The sequence below is a fragment of the Budorcas taxicolor genome, chromosome 10 (assembly GCF_023091745.1).
Source record: "Budorcas taxicolor isolate Tak-1 chromosome 10, Takin1.1, whole genome shotgun sequence".
Classification (NCBI taxonomy): domain Eukaryota; kingdom Metazoa; phylum Chordata; class Mammalia; order Artiodactyla; family Bovidae; genus Budorcas; species Budorcas taxicolor.
Window position 1 is genome coordinate 52,004,377 of NC_068919.1, and position 17,780 is coordinate 52,022,156.

The window sequence follows — 17,780 nt, forward strand, 5'->3', positions numbered from 1 at the left end:
TCTTCCTTTGAAATATTTTAACAGGGTTATGTAACAAACTCATCACGAGTTGTTTCTAATAATTCTTCAGAGTTACTGTTTGACTTGACCCAAGATTCAGGATTACCGCATTACCAAGGAGGACCAGCACTTTCTATAACAGGTTGGTTTCAGCACTTTTTCAGAAAATTAGAAAAAGAAAACTTGGTGAATATGCATATGAAATTGACTTTCTGTTTTGAGGTCCATGCCTTCTTGTTAAGTTCTTCACATATTGTAAGGTGTAATGGCACTAACAGTTCTTGAATGCCATTTTGGTGGTTTTAATTGAAATCTTATTTAGTAATAGAATGTTATATTTCTTCCTGTTAATTTGGTATGCTAACTAGTTTTGACCTTGTTCTCACTTGGCATTAAACATGGGCTGAGAAAAATTTTTATTTTATTTTTACTTTGTTTTATTGGAGTTTAGTTGATTTACAATGTTATATTAGTTTCAGGTGTATAACAACTTGATTCAGTTATACATTACATATATTCATTCTTTTTTAGATTCGTTTCTCATATAGGTTATACTGAGTAAAATTTTCTGTGCTGTACAGTAGGTCCTTGCTGGTTATCTCTTGTATATATAATAGTGTGTTTGTGTTCATCCCAAGCTCCTGGTTTATTTCTCTGTCCCCACATTCCCTTTTGGTAGCCATTAGTTTATTTTCAGTATCTGCAAGTCTGTTTCTGTGTTGTGAATACATTTATTTGTAGCTTTTAAAAATTATATTCCACATATGAGTGATATTATATATTTGTCTTTGTCTGACTTACTTCACTTAACATGATAATCTCTAGGTCCATTCATGTTGCTGTAAATGGCATTTTTTTGTTCTCTTTATGGCTGCTATTCAATTTATATATGTACCACATCTTCTTTATCCACTCCTCTGTAGATGGACATTTAGGTTGCTTCAGTGTTTTAATTATAGTAAATAGTGCTGCAGTGAACATTTGGGTGCATATATCTATTTGAAGTATGGTTTTCTTCAGTAATAAGCCCAGGAGTGGGGTTACTGGGTCATATGGTAGCTCTGTTTTTAGTTTTTTAAGGGACCTCCATACTGTTCTCCATAATGGTTGTACCAGTTTACATTCCCACCAACAGTGTAGGAGGTTTTCCTTCACACCTTCTCTAGCATTTATTGTTTGTAGACTTTTTGATGATGGCCTTTCTGACTAACGTGAGATGATACCTCTTTGTAGTTTTGATTTGCATTTCTTTGATAATTGGTGATGTTGATAAATTCCTTGTTTGTTGGTTTGTTTACAAATATTTTCTCCCATTCTATTGGTTACCTTTTTATGTTGTTTATGGTTTCCTTTGCTGGACAGAAGCTTTTAAGTTTAATAAGGTCCCACTTGTGTTTTGTTTGTTTTCATTACCAAAGGAGGTGGATCAAAAAAGCCATTGCTGTAAATTACATCAAAGAGTGTTCTGCCTATGTTTTCCTCTGAGTTTTAATGGTGTCCGGCCTTTGATTTAGGTCTTTGATCCATTTTGAGTTTATTTTTGCATGTGGTGTTAGAGAATGTTCTAATATCATTGTTTTACATATAGCTGTGCAGTTTTCCCAGTATTACTTACTGAAGAAACTGTCTTTTCTCCATTGTCTGTTCTTGCTTCCTTTGTTGTATATTAATTGACAATAGGTGTGTGGGTTTATTTCTGGACTTTCTATCCTGTTTCATTGATCTATAGTTCTGTTTTTGTGAAAAATCTTAAAATAATTTCTTTAAGGAAGTTCTCTGATACTCTACTCAATAAAAAGAAATATTTATTAGGTTCTGTAGCCACTAGTATGGAAGAGTATATGATTATAGTTAATAATTTCTCAATTAGGTTAGTATGTTTATATTCAATAAATGATTTAGACAGAAAGTATGATTATAGAGTGCTGTTATAAGGTGGCTGCACTAAATTCTTCTATAGTCAGTACTCAGTAAATGCCCATTAAAGGAGTAATGAAGTCTCCCTGTTGAAGAAGAGTTACCTTTATTATATACTATGATAAAAGTGTCCAATATGCTACTGAGTAAAAGCAGAGGGCAATTACTTATAACTCCAGAAAGAATGAAGTGGCTGGGCCAAAGCGGAAATAAGGCTCAGTTGTGGTTATATCTGGTGGTGACAGTAAAGTCTGATGCTGTAAAGGACAGCATTGCATAAGAACCTGAAATGTGAGGTCTGTGAACCAAGGTAAATTCAGTCAGTTCAGTTCAGTCACTCAGTCGTGTCTGATTCTTTGTAACTGTATGGACTGCAGCATTTCCTAGAGCTTGCTCAAACTCATGTAAATTGAGTCGGTGATGCCATCCAACCATCTTATCCTCTGTCATCCCCCTTCTCTTCCTGCCTTCACTCTTTCCCAGCATCAGGGTCTTTTCCACTGAATCAGTTCTTCCCATCAGGTGGCCAAAATATTGAAGCTTCAGTTTTAGCATCAGCCTTTTCAGTGAATACTCAGGACTGATCTCCTTTAGGATTGACTGGTTGGATCTCCTTGCAGTCAAAGGGACTCTCAAGAATCTTCTCCAACATCACAGTTCAAAAGCTTCAGTTCTTCAGCACTTAGCTTTCTTTATAGTCCAATTCTCCCATCCACATATGACTACTGGAAAAATCATGGCTTTGACTAGATGGACCTTTGTCGGCAAAGTATTATCTCTGCTTTTTAATATGCTGTCCAGGTTTGTCATAGCTTTTCTTCCAAGGAACAAGTGTCTTTTAATTTCATGGCTGTGATCACCATCTGCAGTGATTTTGGAGCTCAAGAAAATAAAGTCTGTCACTGTCTCCGTTGTTTCAAGGTAAATTAAATGTGTTAAAGCAGGACATGCAAGAGTGAACATTGACATATTAGGAATCAGTGAACTAAAATCCACAGGAATGGGCAGATTTAATTCAGATGACCATTATAACTACTTCTACAGGCGAGAACCCTTAGAAGAAATGGAGTAGCCCTCATAGTCAACAGGAGAGTCTGAAATGTAGCATGTGGGTGCAGTCTTCAAAACAGCAGAATGATCTTGGTTCGTTTCCAAGGCAGGCCATTCAGCATCACAGTAATCCAAGTCTGTGCCCCAGTCACTGATGCCAGCGAAGCTGAAGTTGACCAGTTCAGTGAAGACCTACTTCTAGAACTTAACTCCAAAAAAAGATGTCCTTTCCATCATAGAGGATTGGAATGCAAAAACAGGAAGTCAAGAGATACCTGGAGTAACAGGCAAGTTGGGCCTGGGAGTACAAAATGAGTCCGGGTGAAGGCTAACAGAGTGTCAAGAGAACGTACTGGTCATAGCAGACATCTTTTCCAGCAACCCAGGAGATGACTCTACATGTGGACATCACCAGATAGTCGGTACTGAAATCAGATTGATTATGTTCTTTGCAGCCAAAGATAAAGAAGCTGTATACAGTCAGGAAAAAGAAGACTTGGAGCTGACTGTGACTTAGGTCATGAGCTTCTTATTGCAAATTTCAGGCTTAAATTGAAGAAAGTAGGGAAAAGAACTAGGCCATTCAGGTTTTGGGTATTCCCAAGTAGCACTAGTGGTAAAGAACCTGCCTGCCAATGAAGGAGACATAAGAGGCAGAGGTTCGATCCCTGGGAAGACCTCTGGAGGAGGAGATGGCAGCCCACTCCACTATTTTTGCCTGGATCAACTCCCTTATGATTATACAGCAGAGGTGATGAATAGATTCAAGGGGTTAGATCTGGTAGACAGTGCCTGAAGAAACACGGACGGAGGTTCATAGCATTGTACAGATGGCAGTTTACCAAAACTGTTGCAAAGAGAAAAAAAATGGAAGAAGGCAAAGTGGTTGTGTGAGGAGGCTTAACAGATACCTGAGGAAAGAAGAGAAGCGAAAGTTAAAGATGTACTGCAGTGAATGCAGAGTTCCAGAAAATAGCAAGGACAGACAAGAAGACCTTTTTCGATGAACAATGCCAAGAAACAGAGGAAAACTATAGGGAGAGACCAGAGATCTCTTCAAGAAAAGTGGAGATCACAAGGGAACATTTCATGCAAGGATGGGCATGATAAAGGATAGAAATGATTAGGACCTCACAGAAAGAGAAGTGATTAAGAAGAGGTGGCAATACCTACAGAAGTATACCAAAAAAGTCTTAATTACCTAGTTAACCATGGTAGTGTGATTACTCACCTAGAGCTGGACATCCTGTAGTGTGAAGTCAAGTGGGCCTTAGGAAGCATTACTACAAACAAAGCTAGTGGAAATGATGGAAATCCAGCTGAACTATTTCAGATCCTAAAAGATCATCCTATTAAAGTGCTGCACTCAATATGACAGCAAATATGAAAACTCAGCAGAGGCCACAGGACTGGAAAAGGTTAGTTTTCATTCCAATCCCAAAGATGGGCAGTGACAAAGAATGTGCAAACTACTGTACAGTTGTGCTCTTTTCACATGCTAACAAGGATATAGTCAAAAATCCTTCCAGCTAGGTTTCAGTAGTTTGTGAACCAGAACTTCCAGATGTACAAGCTTAGGTTTCGAAGAGGCAGAAGAACCAGAGATCAAATTGCCAACATTTGTTGGATCATGGAGAAAGCAAGGGAATTCCAGAAAAACAGCTACTTCTATTTCATTGACTATGCAAAAGCCTTTAAAGAGGTGGGAATGTGAGACCACCTTACCTGCCTTTGGAGAAATCTGTATGTGGGTCCAGAAGTAACAGAACCGGACATGAAACGGCTGACTGATTCAAAATTGGGAAAGGAGCGTGCCAAGGCTGAGTATTGTCACCATGCTTATTTAACTTAAATGCAGAGTACATCATGCAAAATGTCTGGCTGGATGAAGCACAAGTTGAAATCAAGTTTGCCAGGAGAAATAGCAGCTACGTCAGATATGCAGATGATAGCACTCTAGTGACAGAAAGTGAAGAGGAACTAAAGAGCCTCTTGCCAAGGGTGAAACAGGAGAGTGAAAAAGCTGGCTTGAAACTCAACATTCAAAGAAACTAAGATCATGGTATCCAATCCTATCACTTCACGGCAAATAGAAGGGGTAAAAGTGGAAGCAGTGACAGGTTTTATTTTCTAGGGCTCTAAAATCACCGTGGACAGTGACTGCAGCCATGAAATTAAGAGGCGCTTGCTCCTTGAAAGCTATGACAAACCTAGACAGTGTATTAAAAAGCAGAGACATCACTTTGCCACCAAAGGTTTATATAGTCAAAGCTATGATTTTTCCTGTTCAGTTCAGTTCAGTCACTCAGTCATGTCCGACTCTTTGTGACTCCATAGACTGCAGCACGCCATGGTTTTTCCCGTAGTCATGTATGAACTTGCAAGTTGGACCATATAGAAAGTTGAGCGCTGAAGAATGGATGCTTTTGAATTGTGTTGGAGAAGCTTCTTGAGAGTCTCTTGGACTGTAAGGAAAGCAAACCAGTCAATCCTAAAGGAAATCAGCCCTGAACATTACTGGAACAACTGATGCTGAAGCTGAAGGTCCAATATTTTAGCCACCTGGTGCGAAGAGTGAGTCATTGGAAAAGACCGTAATGCTGGGAAAGATTGAAAGCAAAAGAGAATGGTGCAACAGAGAATGTGATGGTGAGATAGCATCACTGACTCAGTGGACATAAATTTGAGCAAACTGTGGGAGATAATGGAGAACAGAGGAGTCTGGCATGCTACAGTCCTTGGGGTTGCAAAGAGTCAGACACGATTTAGTGATTATAAACAACAAAGTTCTTCATTAACATAAAATAATATAGTGTGTTATGAAACAATTTTATCTAATTGAAAATTCTTTGTACAGGGAATTATGCTTTGTATACTAGTATTTTGATATATTTCAAATATTTAAAATAGTGATTTGAATACAGATTTGGGGGAATTTTTGGTTTATTCACTAAAAAATAAGTAGGGAAAGTTTAGGAAACGTTTCCCCATTTTTATAGTAATATCAGTACCTAAAATGTTTTTCCATTTATATAATATTTAGTTGATGTTCATTTCTTTGGGTGTTTCACCTACATATTTTTAAAAATCTAGGTACTAAAATAGGTAATAACCAGAAGAAACAAGGAGAAAAATTACTGTCTTAAGTCTGGTTTTACGAAACACATGGACTGTATTTATAGAAAAACCTGAGTTCTTGAAATGACTTGGCAGTAAGAACAGTGACTCCTGCTCTCCTTGTAGTGTTTTAAAGCTGCAGAGCAACTTAAAGCTGTAGTGTTAAGCTGCTATTAAGATTTTTGTAGTCTATAGCATATCTTTACACTTCAGTTTTCTCAGATTATTAAAATGGAAATGTTATTTTTCTTTATTTAATGCAATTCATTCTCCAGACCTGCAATCAGCTATTTATAGATACAATTTTAATTCTTGTTCTCTTTTACTTAGGACTTTTGAAAACCAAGTAAGATAAATAAAATGTGAAATGTTTCATAAGCTTTAAAGGGCCCTACAACAAATATTTATTATGAATAGTAACAGGTGTATGTTCTCTAGCATGATTAACTGATCAAGGTCAAGTGATCATGGATGTTTGGAAAGAACTGAGCTTGAGTTTGATTTTGAATGAGAATAGGATTTTTACTGGCAGAGATAGAGCTGTTGAGTGTAGGAAATAATGATAGCCAAAGGTAATAGAGATAAGTTAAAGGGGCAGAATTTAAAAATCTCAAATTCAGAATAATTTTGTTTCTTGTGTTAAAAAAATTCTTATCATAAAACAGTCTGTTTGTACTATCTAGCTGTTATGTAATCAGAATTTTAATCCAAAATATCCCTATTAATTAACTTCTCAAGTAGCCTAAGCATCTCATAAGAATGCTACTCTTATTATACAAAAGCTTTCCCAGGTACTTATATAGCCATCAGTAATCACATGCTTTGAAGATAGAAAAAAAAATCATTTTTATGTTATCTCAAAGGATGAAACAGAGGAGCTAGGTACTGTAATACCCTTATTTTCTGGGCATATTTTCCCTTATTAAAAAGCAGACAGATGAATCTCTTAGAATAATTTTTGCCCAAGAGAAGCAGAAGATATTAAGAAGAGGTGGCAGGAATACACAGAAGAACTGTACAGAAAAGATCTTCACGACCCGGATAATCACGATGGTGTGATCACTCACCTAGAGCCAGACATCCTGGAATGTGAAGTCAAGTGGGCCTTAGAAAGCATCTCTTCGAACAAAGCTAGTAGAGGTGATGGAATTCCAGTTGAGCTCTTTCAAATCCTGAAAGATGATGCTGTGAAAGTGCTGCACTCAATATGCCAGCAAATTTGGAAAAGTCAGCAGGGGCCACAGGATTGGAAGAGGTCAGTTTTCCTTCCAATCCCAAAGAAAGGCAATGCCAAAGAATGCTCAAACTACCGCACAGTTGCACTCATCTCACACACTAGTAAAGTAATGCTCAAAATTCTCCAAGCCAGGCTTCAGCAGTATGTGAACCGTGAACTTCCAGATGTTCAAGCTGGTTTTAGAAAAGGGAGAGGAACCAGAGATCAAATTGCCAACATCCACTGGATCATGGAAAAAGCAAGAGAGTTCCAGAAAAAACATGTATTTCTGCTTTATTGACTATGCCAAAGCCTTTGACTGTGTGGATCACAATAAACTGTGGAAAATTCTGAAAGAGATGGGAATACCAGACCACCTGACCTGCCTCTTGAGAAACCTGTATGCAGGTCAGGAAGCAACAGTTAGAACTGGACATGGAACAACAGACTGGTTCCAAATAGGAAAAGGAGTACGTCAAGGCTGTATATTGTCACCCTGCTTATTTAACTTCTATGCAGAGTACATCATGAGAAACGCTGGGCTGGAAAAAGCACAAGCTGGAATCAAGATTGCCGGGAGAAATATCAATCACCTCAGATATGCAGATGACACCACCCTTATGGCAGAAAGTGAAGAGGAACTCAAAAGCCTCTTGATGAAAGTGAAAGAGGAGAGTGAAAAAATTGGCTTAAAGTTCAGCATTCAGAAAATGAAGATCATGGCATCTGGTCCCATCACTTCATGGGAAATAGATGGGGAAACAGTGGAAACAGTGTCAGACTTTATTTTTTGGGGCTCCAAAATCACTGCAGATGGTGACTGCAGCCATGAAATTAAAAGACGCTTACTCCTTGGAAGAAAAGTTATGACCAACCTAGATAGCATATTCAAAAGCAGAGACATTGCTTTGCTAATACAGGTCTGTCTAGTCAAGGCTATGGTTTTTCCAGTGGTCATATATGGATGTGAGAGTTGGATTGTGAAGAAAGCTGAGCACCGAAGAATTGAATGTTTGAACTGTGGTGTTGGAGAAGACCCTTGAGAGTCCCTTGGGCTGCAAGGAGATCCAACCAGTCCATTCTGAAGGAGGTCAGCCCTGGGATTTCTTTGGAAGGAATGATGCTAAAGCTGAAACTCCAGTACTTTGGCCACCTCATGCGAAGAGTTGGCTCATTGGAAAAGACTCTGATGCTGGGAGGGATTGGGGGCAGGAGGAGAAGGGGACGACAGAGGATGAGATGGCTGGATGGTATCACTGACTTGATGGACGTGAGTCTGAGTGAACTCCGGGAGTTGGTGATGGACAGGGAGGCCTGGCATGCTGTGATTCATGGGATCGCAGAGTTGGACACGACTGAGCGACTGAACTGAACTGAACTGAACTGAAAGTATGTTAAGATATGACAAGTAATGACAAGATAGTATCCTTTATTATTGAATGCTTTCTGTGTGCCGGATGTTGTGTTGGTTGCTCTTAAAAGTTATGAAAGGTTTTTTTTAGTAATGATAATAGCTTTCATTTATTATTAAATGCCTTCTTTATACCAAATACTGTGTTGCAAGCTTTATTTTTAAATGCATTATCTTACTTGATCTTAAAAGCACTGGGTAAAATAAGGTGTTATAACTTACTTTACAAAGAAGAAACTGAGGCTCAGAGAAGTTAATTAAATTAGCCAAGAATACATAACTTACCAGTGACAGGGCTTTGATTTGAACTTAACCTGTCTGATTTGAAAGCCTCGAGTATTTTTTGTTTCTACTTTCAGTGTACAGTTGTGGGAGCATTAAAATATTATGTGCAGTTTTAAAATCCTTGTTACGAAGTACAGTGTGTTTTATTTTCAAAAAGAATTTTTACTTGGCCTACTTATAGCCTAAGTATTTCCATTTCTCTTGCTAATCCTCTAAATCTACAGTCCTTTAGGCTTTAAGGTTACAGTTTTCAAACCAGAACTTCACTTAGGAATGAAATCCTTATGAAAAATTTTATTCAAAAATTTTTTCAAAAGTCTAAAAAAAGGCGTATAAAATCACAGCTTCTCTGTCAAACACACCCAGTATATTCCCTAAGGAAGAGCCCTTTAGGCTCTGGGGAAGCTAAATTTGAAACTGCTGTATAATCCTAACTCTTTCTGTTATGAGCCCTTTCACATGAATGTGTGAGGTTTTATCATTCAAGATTAGCCATTTCAACTTTGTAAGAATAAATGGACAATATAACCTAAAGCCATGAGTTGTGCAGTCTCTTAGTCATGTCCAACTCTTTGCTACCCCATGGACTGTAGCATGGCAGGCTTCCCTATCTTTCACCATCTCCCAGAACATGCTCAAACTCATGTCCATTGAGTCAGTGATGCCAGCCAATCATCTTGTTCTCTGTCTTCCCCTTCTTCTCCTGCCTTCAATCTTTCCCAGCATCAGGGCCTTTTCCAGTGAGTCAGTTCTTTGCATCCGGTGGCCAAAGTATTGGAGCTTCAGCTGCAACATCAGTCCTTCTAATGAATATTCAGGATTGATTTCCTTTAGGATTGATTGGTTTGATCTCCTAGCAGTCCAAGGGACTCTCAAGAGTTTTCTCTAGCACCACAGTTCAAAAGCATCAATTCTTTGGTGCTCATCCTTCTTTATGGTCCAACTCTCATATCCATACATGACTACTGGAAAAACCATAGCTTTGACTAGATGGACCTTTGTCAGCAAAGTAATAGGTTTGTCATAGCTTTTCTTCCAAGAAAGAAGCATCTTTTAATTCACAGCTGCAGTCACCATCTGCAGGGATTTTGGAGCCCAAGAAAAAAAAGTCTGTCATTGTTTCCACTGTTTCCCCATCTATTTGCCATGAAGTAATGGGATCGGATGCCAGGATCTTCATTTTTGAATGTTGAGTTTTTTGAAAGCCATGAGTAGACCACCTCTTTGCTAAGTGGACAAAACTAACTTTTCATTAGACATTTTAAGTTGTTAAATAAAAAGCTTCTAAAGTCTGTCTGTCTTAAAATTTTTTTTTAAATGCATTTACTTAAGCAACTAAAGTTAATTCATTTGTGGGAACTTAGTTTGGCATATGCTTTGTGTTTTAAGTTTTTTTTTTTGCTTGACATATTTTGCTCTGCGTTCTTTCATAGTAGTTATTCATATATTTATTTGAAGCCATATTTATATTTTCCCACATAGAAAGGCATTTTATGAACTATTTGAGTATATATTATATATAATAGATATTTTATAGTTTCTTTTTATCCTCTAACTTTAGATCACATCAATTTTTGCCATTATTTATTGTTGCTTATATGATATGTTGATTATATTACTTCTAATTTGACTCCAAAGTATTTTTTAATTTAGCTCCAAAGTATTTTTACTTAGTTGTGAGCAATATTCTGAAGACTTTAAAAATATTTTTCCACTATTTAAATCATTGTAGGTATGAATGAAAGTTCATTTTTATCAAAACGTCCTTCTACTTCTGAAGTAAACAGTGTTAACCCAAAAAAGTCTAAACCCAGTGAAGGTGTTTCTGGAACAAATTCCTCAGCTGTATTTTCTTCAGTTAAATCTTTTTCAGTGACATCTCCCCAGGCTATGCCATCAAAAGGTAAATATGAAATGTGGCATATAAAAAAAATTATAGTATTTATATATGAATTATGGAAATTGTAGTACAAATGATTAATAGTGGTTATTGAAGGTTAAAGAGTGATGAATTTTGAATCGTATATATTTTGAATTTATTTTAGGTACAAATACTTCATCAAATCAGTCTAAAAATGGAACACCTTTTCCAAGAGCCTGTCCAAAGTGTAATATTCATTTCAATCTTTTGGATCCTTTGAAAAATCACATGAAGGTAAAACTTTTTCAGAATTTAATTTTAAAAAGGTTTGTAAATCCTTAAAAATACTGATTGATTTGTAGTAAATAATGATTTGTTCAGCTTTTGAGATAAATATTCTTGTGATATTTTCATATAAGGTAGAAGTTCATATTCATAATCATTGTTTTCGTGTAAGATGAAGATCCCCTAGAGGAAGACATGGCAACCCACTCCGTATTCTTGCCTGAAGAAGCCTCAAGAACAGAGGTGCCTGGCGGGCTATAGACCATCAGGTTGCAAAGAGTTGGATGTGACCGAGTGACTAAGCACAGCACAGGAAAAGATTTAAAAATTTCTTCTGAGTCATCAAATTTTAAAAACCAAGTTCATATATATTATGCCTACTTATCATATTCTAATTTTAAATGAAAATAATGCATTATTCAAAATATCTTATTTACTACCTTACACATCTTTGAAACTTCTTAAAAATAGGCATTTTATAATGTGTTTAATGTTTCATATAATGGCTTCCCAGGTGGCTCAGTGGTAGAGAATCCACTAGAAGACTTAGGAAATGTGGGTTTGATCCCTGGATTGGGAAGATTCCCTGGAGAAGGAATGGCAACCCATTCCAGTATTCTTCCTGGAAAATCCTGTGGGCAAAGCAGCCTGGCGGGCTACAGTCGATGGGGTCGCAAAGAGTCGGACACTACTGAGCACTCATGCATGCAGTATTTCATATAAGTTAACAGTTCCTTTAGATATCTTTTTCATTCATGCTAACATGTGCATGTCACATTACACAATGAAAGTCTTAGTTGTACATTAATTTCAGGACTCAGACATAAACTCCAAATGGTAGAGCATTTCATATGAAGTCATTGTTTTAACTCAGTCTAGAATATAGTTTGTGTAATGATTATAAATTAATTTGAGATTCTTACTGATACAAGAAGCTTCTGAAATTGGAGTTTAAGGAATTTTCAAAGTACAAATGAATAGGTTTAGGTAACACTTCACTTAAAATATTTTAGTAGGTATTACAGTACCCTGCTATGTCTGTGTAAAGATAGCCTGTATTCTTCTGTGCTGGGTATAAATGGAAGGAAGGGGTAAAGAGAAGAGACAAGGCAAAAGGCAGTGTAGATCAAGTGGAGAAAAGAAGGAAGAAGGATGCAATGGTATGGAAATATCTCAAGAAGGATTCTTGCTCACTGTTTTAGTGATTGACAGATCTCTTGAGATTGAGTATTTTATGAAAAAGAGAAGTAGAAAAAAATAAAAGAACTTCTTTAGAAATTCAAACATTTGTCTCTTCATTTACATACAAAACTGTATTTGGTCTGTCACTACTTTTAGCTTGCAGTATGTACTCTATGATAATTGCACTTTGTGCTTTGTTTTTATATGAGAATTAACCTGTAGAAACCTGCTTTCAATTTTGCTGTTTATGTAATATCTTGAGATACCTGGGGGGGGGGGTTTGTTTTCTTTTGTTTTACATTTTGGACGTGGGGGAAAAAAGAAAAGTGTAAATTCTTTAGTCATCTTTAATTATTTGAGTAGGTAATATATGATTCAAAATTTAAAAGTTTACAAGGGCATACAAGTAAAAACTCTTATCCTTGTCTCTTATTTACCTGGTTTTCAGTGTGACTCTCAAAGAAAATAATAGTTATTATTAGTTTTTTTGTTTTTAAATCTTCCCTGGTCTTCTTTCTGCATAAACAAGTGAATACAAATGTTCTTCATTTCTGTTTCTTACACAAGCTGTAGCATATTATATATTTGTACCTGGTGAGACTGGCAATCATTTTCCAAAATGTAGCTTTACTTCCAAAACATATTATACCCTTGTTTGTGATTACTCATATTAGAAGTAATCCCAACTTCATATAATATTCTATAATAAAACACTATACAATATTTTTTAAAAAGGATGGAATCTCTTGAAATGGAAGATAGCTCTAAGACATATTATTGAATTGAGTTGAATGTAATATGAATAATTTATGATATATTTATGTCATAAAAAATCTTACAGAATAATCACTAAATCTTGCTCAGAGAAATATAAAATTATGAAGACTTTTATGTTCTAGATTGTATATTTTATACATAAATAATAATTTGTAATAGTAGTTTCCATTTTGAAAAAATAAGTTTTTTAGATTATTTGTAGATGATTATATTTTGCTTTTGTTATAGATAAATAGATGACTATACCTCAGAAATATTGTTTTCTTTCAATGAAAAATACCTAAAACATAATTCAAATATGCTATAATAATAAGAACCATATAATTATTTGAGACCATGGAGAGACTACTGAGCTTTAAAAACATCATTTATTCCTTAGAAAATTATTTTTCTTTGTTTTTTAGAAACTAAACATATACTCTATATTCTTTGGCTGCTCTTTGTTGCTATGCATGGGCTTTCTCTAGTTGTGGAGAGTCGGGGTTACTGTCTAGTTGCAATGTGCGGACTTTTCATTGCAGTGGCTTCTTGTTGAAGAGCACAGGCTCCAGGTGTGCAGGCTTCAGTAGTTGGAGCCCACAGGCTCAGTCGTTGTGGCTCGTGGGTCCTAGAGTGCAGAAGTGAAGTGAAGTGAAGTGAAGTGAAGTGTAGTCGCTCAGTCGTGTCCGACTCTTTGTGACCCTGTGGACTGTAGCCCACCAGGCTTCTCCGTCCATGGGTTCACCAGGCTCAGTGGTTATTGTTTGTGGGCTTAAGTTGCTGTACGCCATGTGGAATCTTCCTGGACCAGGGATTGAACCCATGTCCCCTACATTGTCAGGTGGATTCTTATCCACTGAGCCACCAGGGAACTAGAAAATTCTTTGAGACAGACATTTTTATCATTGTGTAGAGCCAGTTAGTTGGTGTAACTGAGGTTCAAACCTTTAATGGTAAAAGCTCAAGTTCTCAAATACTTATTTTTATCACCTTTTGACAAGTGTATGGGCTATTTAACTTGAAGACAGATATATTAGTTCTTTTTTAGGGTGTGGAATTAGATATTTATTAACCAGATCTAGATTATTTAGATTATCTAGATTATTTAGATTTCTGTGTCTTCACTTAGTTTTTGTCTACTTGCTCTGTCATGGATTGAGAAATAACACATCTCAGTCCACATCTTTCAGTACCAATATTTTCTTTGGTATATTGCAGTTCTTTTTTAAGATTGTTGATATTGTTTGTGATACAGATGAATCTCTTTTATAACTATACTGTGAACGTATCCTTTAGGATTTTTATAAAGTGTCCTTTTTTGTCTTAAGGTTTGATGCCTTTTAGACTCACAACCTTTGTTTTCTTCTGGTTTCTATTTGCCTAATGTATTCTTTGTTTATCCTTTTATTGATATTTTCAACCCTTCTGAATTGCTTTGTTTTAAGCATGCCTCTTGCTTTAAGTAGAGAGTTGTAATCCTTTGTAATCCTACATGAAAATCTTCGTTTCAGTAGTTTATTTAAATTTCCTTGTTTTCATTGATGTGATAGGTTTATTTGATCTTGGTTCTGTCACAATTTTTTTTAACTAAGTTGAATTATCTTTCTTTCCTCTTTCACTCTGTGGTTGCTTTATATGTGTGTAGTTTGGATTTTTAGAGAAGTTGTATGTTTTTTTTCATGTTTATCCTCATCCTTCAAGTTTGAATGTTATATAATTCCAGTAGTCTTCTATTCTTATGGCCATTCTCTCCCGTTAAAATTGATTAAAGTAGCTCTAAATTTCCTATCCTTAACCCCATTCTTACTTTCTCCTCTGCTACTGGTATTAGTCAATATGATCTTTCTGAATGTGCTATTTCTTTGTACTATTAAAAATGCTCATACCTGTACGTCTTTATTTGGTAATTCTAAATTATATTCCTTGATGTGCTGCTACCATGTGGAAGCAATCTGTGAACTTTCTTGACCTCATATTTATTGTCCTTTTACCTCCTTTCAGTTTTTATTTGTAGGTTATATAATTTTTCCATTGTCAAGGACATATACCATTTTCAGTATTCTTTACCTTATTTTTGTACTTGTTTTAATCCTTTTCCACTGTAAATAGATTCAATGTCCATCACCAGTCTTTTTGTCATGTTTCCTTTGGTTATCACTTGTTTGATTAAAGTTCATCTAGTAATTTCTTCAAAAAGAGCCTGGAACAGTATTCTTTGAGTTCTTTCATGTTCAAGACATTTGACTATAGTCCTCTAAAACTTTAAATCTTAGCCTGGTTCTCATTTCTTAATTTTGCTCTCTTGTCTTTTGTATATTTTCTTTACTTTGCTTTCCTCTCAGTTACTAAATCCCCCAACCTTCTTCAGCGCAACTTTTCCATTTTTGGTTGTCAGTGGTTTGTCATTCAGCTTTTTTTTTATAGGGATATGAAACATTGTTTATGTTTATTTTAAAAATCTGGTCCTATCTTAGTTTTCTGTAGAAAAAAAAGAAAATGGAAGAACAGCAAGCAGTTGATCATCAATTATGCATTTATGAGTATTTAGGGTAATAAACTTTTATAGATGTACTAAATTAGACATTTCTGAAGAATATGAACCTTGCAGCATATTTTACCATAGATTATGTAGATTCTTTTGTCGATTTCAGAATAGCCTCAGTTCTCAAATATGACTCAGAATAACTCTTTAGTCTGAAAGCCAAAGTTTTGAGTATAAAGATTATCCACAATTGTAATTACAGACACTATTCTTTTATGTAATTTTTTGCATTATAATTTTCCTGTTGATGTTTGAGATCCATCCCCATAGTAAAACCACAGAGAAGCTAAGAAGTTTTGTCTATCAAAATGATGTTACAGATGCACATCATTTGTAGTAAGACACATATTTTAAATCATTTTTCTAATAGTGATGGTGAGTTTACTCTGATTGGTCTTTTTCTCCATTTTTCCTTAAAGTCAAACCCAACATTTTTAGACAGAACTTAGCTTTCTAAAGTTCTTTTAACAGTCCAAGTTTCCTCAGTTTGAACTCTTAAATATTATGTGTGTCTTAAGAAGAATCTATAAATATAGGTAGCAAAACCTGTCTCATTTCCCTCTTTTTATTGTGGTTTCATTTCAACTGTGTCTTTCAGAGTGTAGACCACAGAGGATCATATTGTATTAGAGAACTAATGTACTTATCCTAGTTTAGTTTATAGGTGCAACCTTAACTCCAGAAACAAATTATACCACTTTTGGTCAGTTCATTTTATTTATTATTTTTTTCTCTCTTTTGGAGGATCTTTTAAAGATTTTTTTGGTGTGCTTTTTTTTCCCCCCCTTAAAGGTTTCAGAATTGACAAATGAGCAAAATAAGTTCAATCAAAGGAAATGTTATAGGTCTTTCATATTAAAAGCCCAGTTTCTCATGTGACATACGAAGTTTCACCAGTAATGAAGCATTTCAATATGGCAGGAGAGGAAGATGTTATTTTTATAAATGGAATAGAGTTCTGTTTAGATTGTCAAACTTTCTTATGATGTGACTAACTTACTAAATAACATGTTTAGGAAGAGTTTAAGTCAATGGTTTAAATTGTAAAGAATTACATAGTTGTTATTGTTCAGTCACCCAGTTGTGTCTGACACTCTGTGACACCATGGTTTGTAGCATGCCAGGCCTCTTTGTCCCTCACCATCTCTCAGAGTTTGCCCAGGTTTGTGTCCATTGCATCAGTGATGCTATCCAGCCATCTCATCCTCTGATTCCCATTTCTCCTTCTGCCCTCAATCTTTCCCAGCATCAGGGACTTTTCCTATGAGTCAGCTGTTCATATCAGATGACCAAAATACTGGAGTTTCAACTTCAGCATCAGTTCTTGTAATGAGTTTTCAGGGTTGATTTCCCTTAAGATTGCTTTGTTTGATCTCCCTGCTCTCCAAGGGACTCTCAAGAGTATTGTCCAGCACCACAGTTTGAAAGTATTAATTCATTGGCACTCTGCTTTCTTTATGATCCAGCTCTCAAAACTGTATGTGACCACTGGGAAGACCACAGCCTTGACTATACAGATATTTGTTAGCAGAGTAATGTCTCTGCTTTTCAACACACTGTCTAGGTTTGTCATAGCTTTCCTGCCAAGAAGCAGACGTCTTCTGATCTCATGGCTGCAGTTACCATCTGCAGTGATTTAGAGACCAAGAAGAGGAAATCTGTCACTACTTCCACCTTTTCCACCTCTATTTGCCATGAAGTAATGGGGCCGGATGTCATGATCTTTGTTTCTTTAATATTTAGTTTTAAGCCGGCTCTCTCTTTCTTTACGCTCATCAAGAGGCTCTTTAGTTCCTCTTCACTTTCTGCCATTAAGTGGTATCATCCACATATCTGAGGTTGTTGATGTTTCTCCCACCTGTCTTGATTCCAGCTTGTAACTCATCCAGCCTGACATTTTTCATGATGTGCTCAGCATATAGATTAAACAGACAGGGTGACAGCAGACAGCCCTGTTGTACTCCTTTTTCAGTCGTGAACCAATCATTTGTTTCATAGAGGGTTTAACTGTTGCTTCTTGACCTGCATACAGGTTTCTCAGGAGACAGGTAAGATGGTCTGGTATTCCCATTTCTCTTAAGAGCTTTCCATAGTTTGTTAATGATCCACACAGTCAAAGGCTTTGGCCTAGCCGATGAAACAGTAGATGTTTTTATGG

General features: G+C 36.1%; 1 protein-coding gene across 1 annotated transcript in view; it reads left to right on the forward strand.

Moving 5' to 3' along the window:
* Window positions 1-17,780, forward strand: part of ZNF280D (zinc finger protein 280D) — a 104,644-nt gene that overhangs the window by 22,749 nt on the left and 64,115 nt on the right. The window contains exons 5-7 of the mRNA XM_052646891.1: window positions 25-142; window positions 10,729-10,899; window positions 11,042-11,151. Of these exons, the coding sequence (XP_052502851.1) occupies window positions 25-142; window positions 10,729-10,899; window positions 11,042-11,151 (399 nt within the window). The remainder of the gene's footprint in view (window positions 1-24; window positions 143-10,728; window positions 10,900-11,041; window positions 11,152-17,780) is intronic.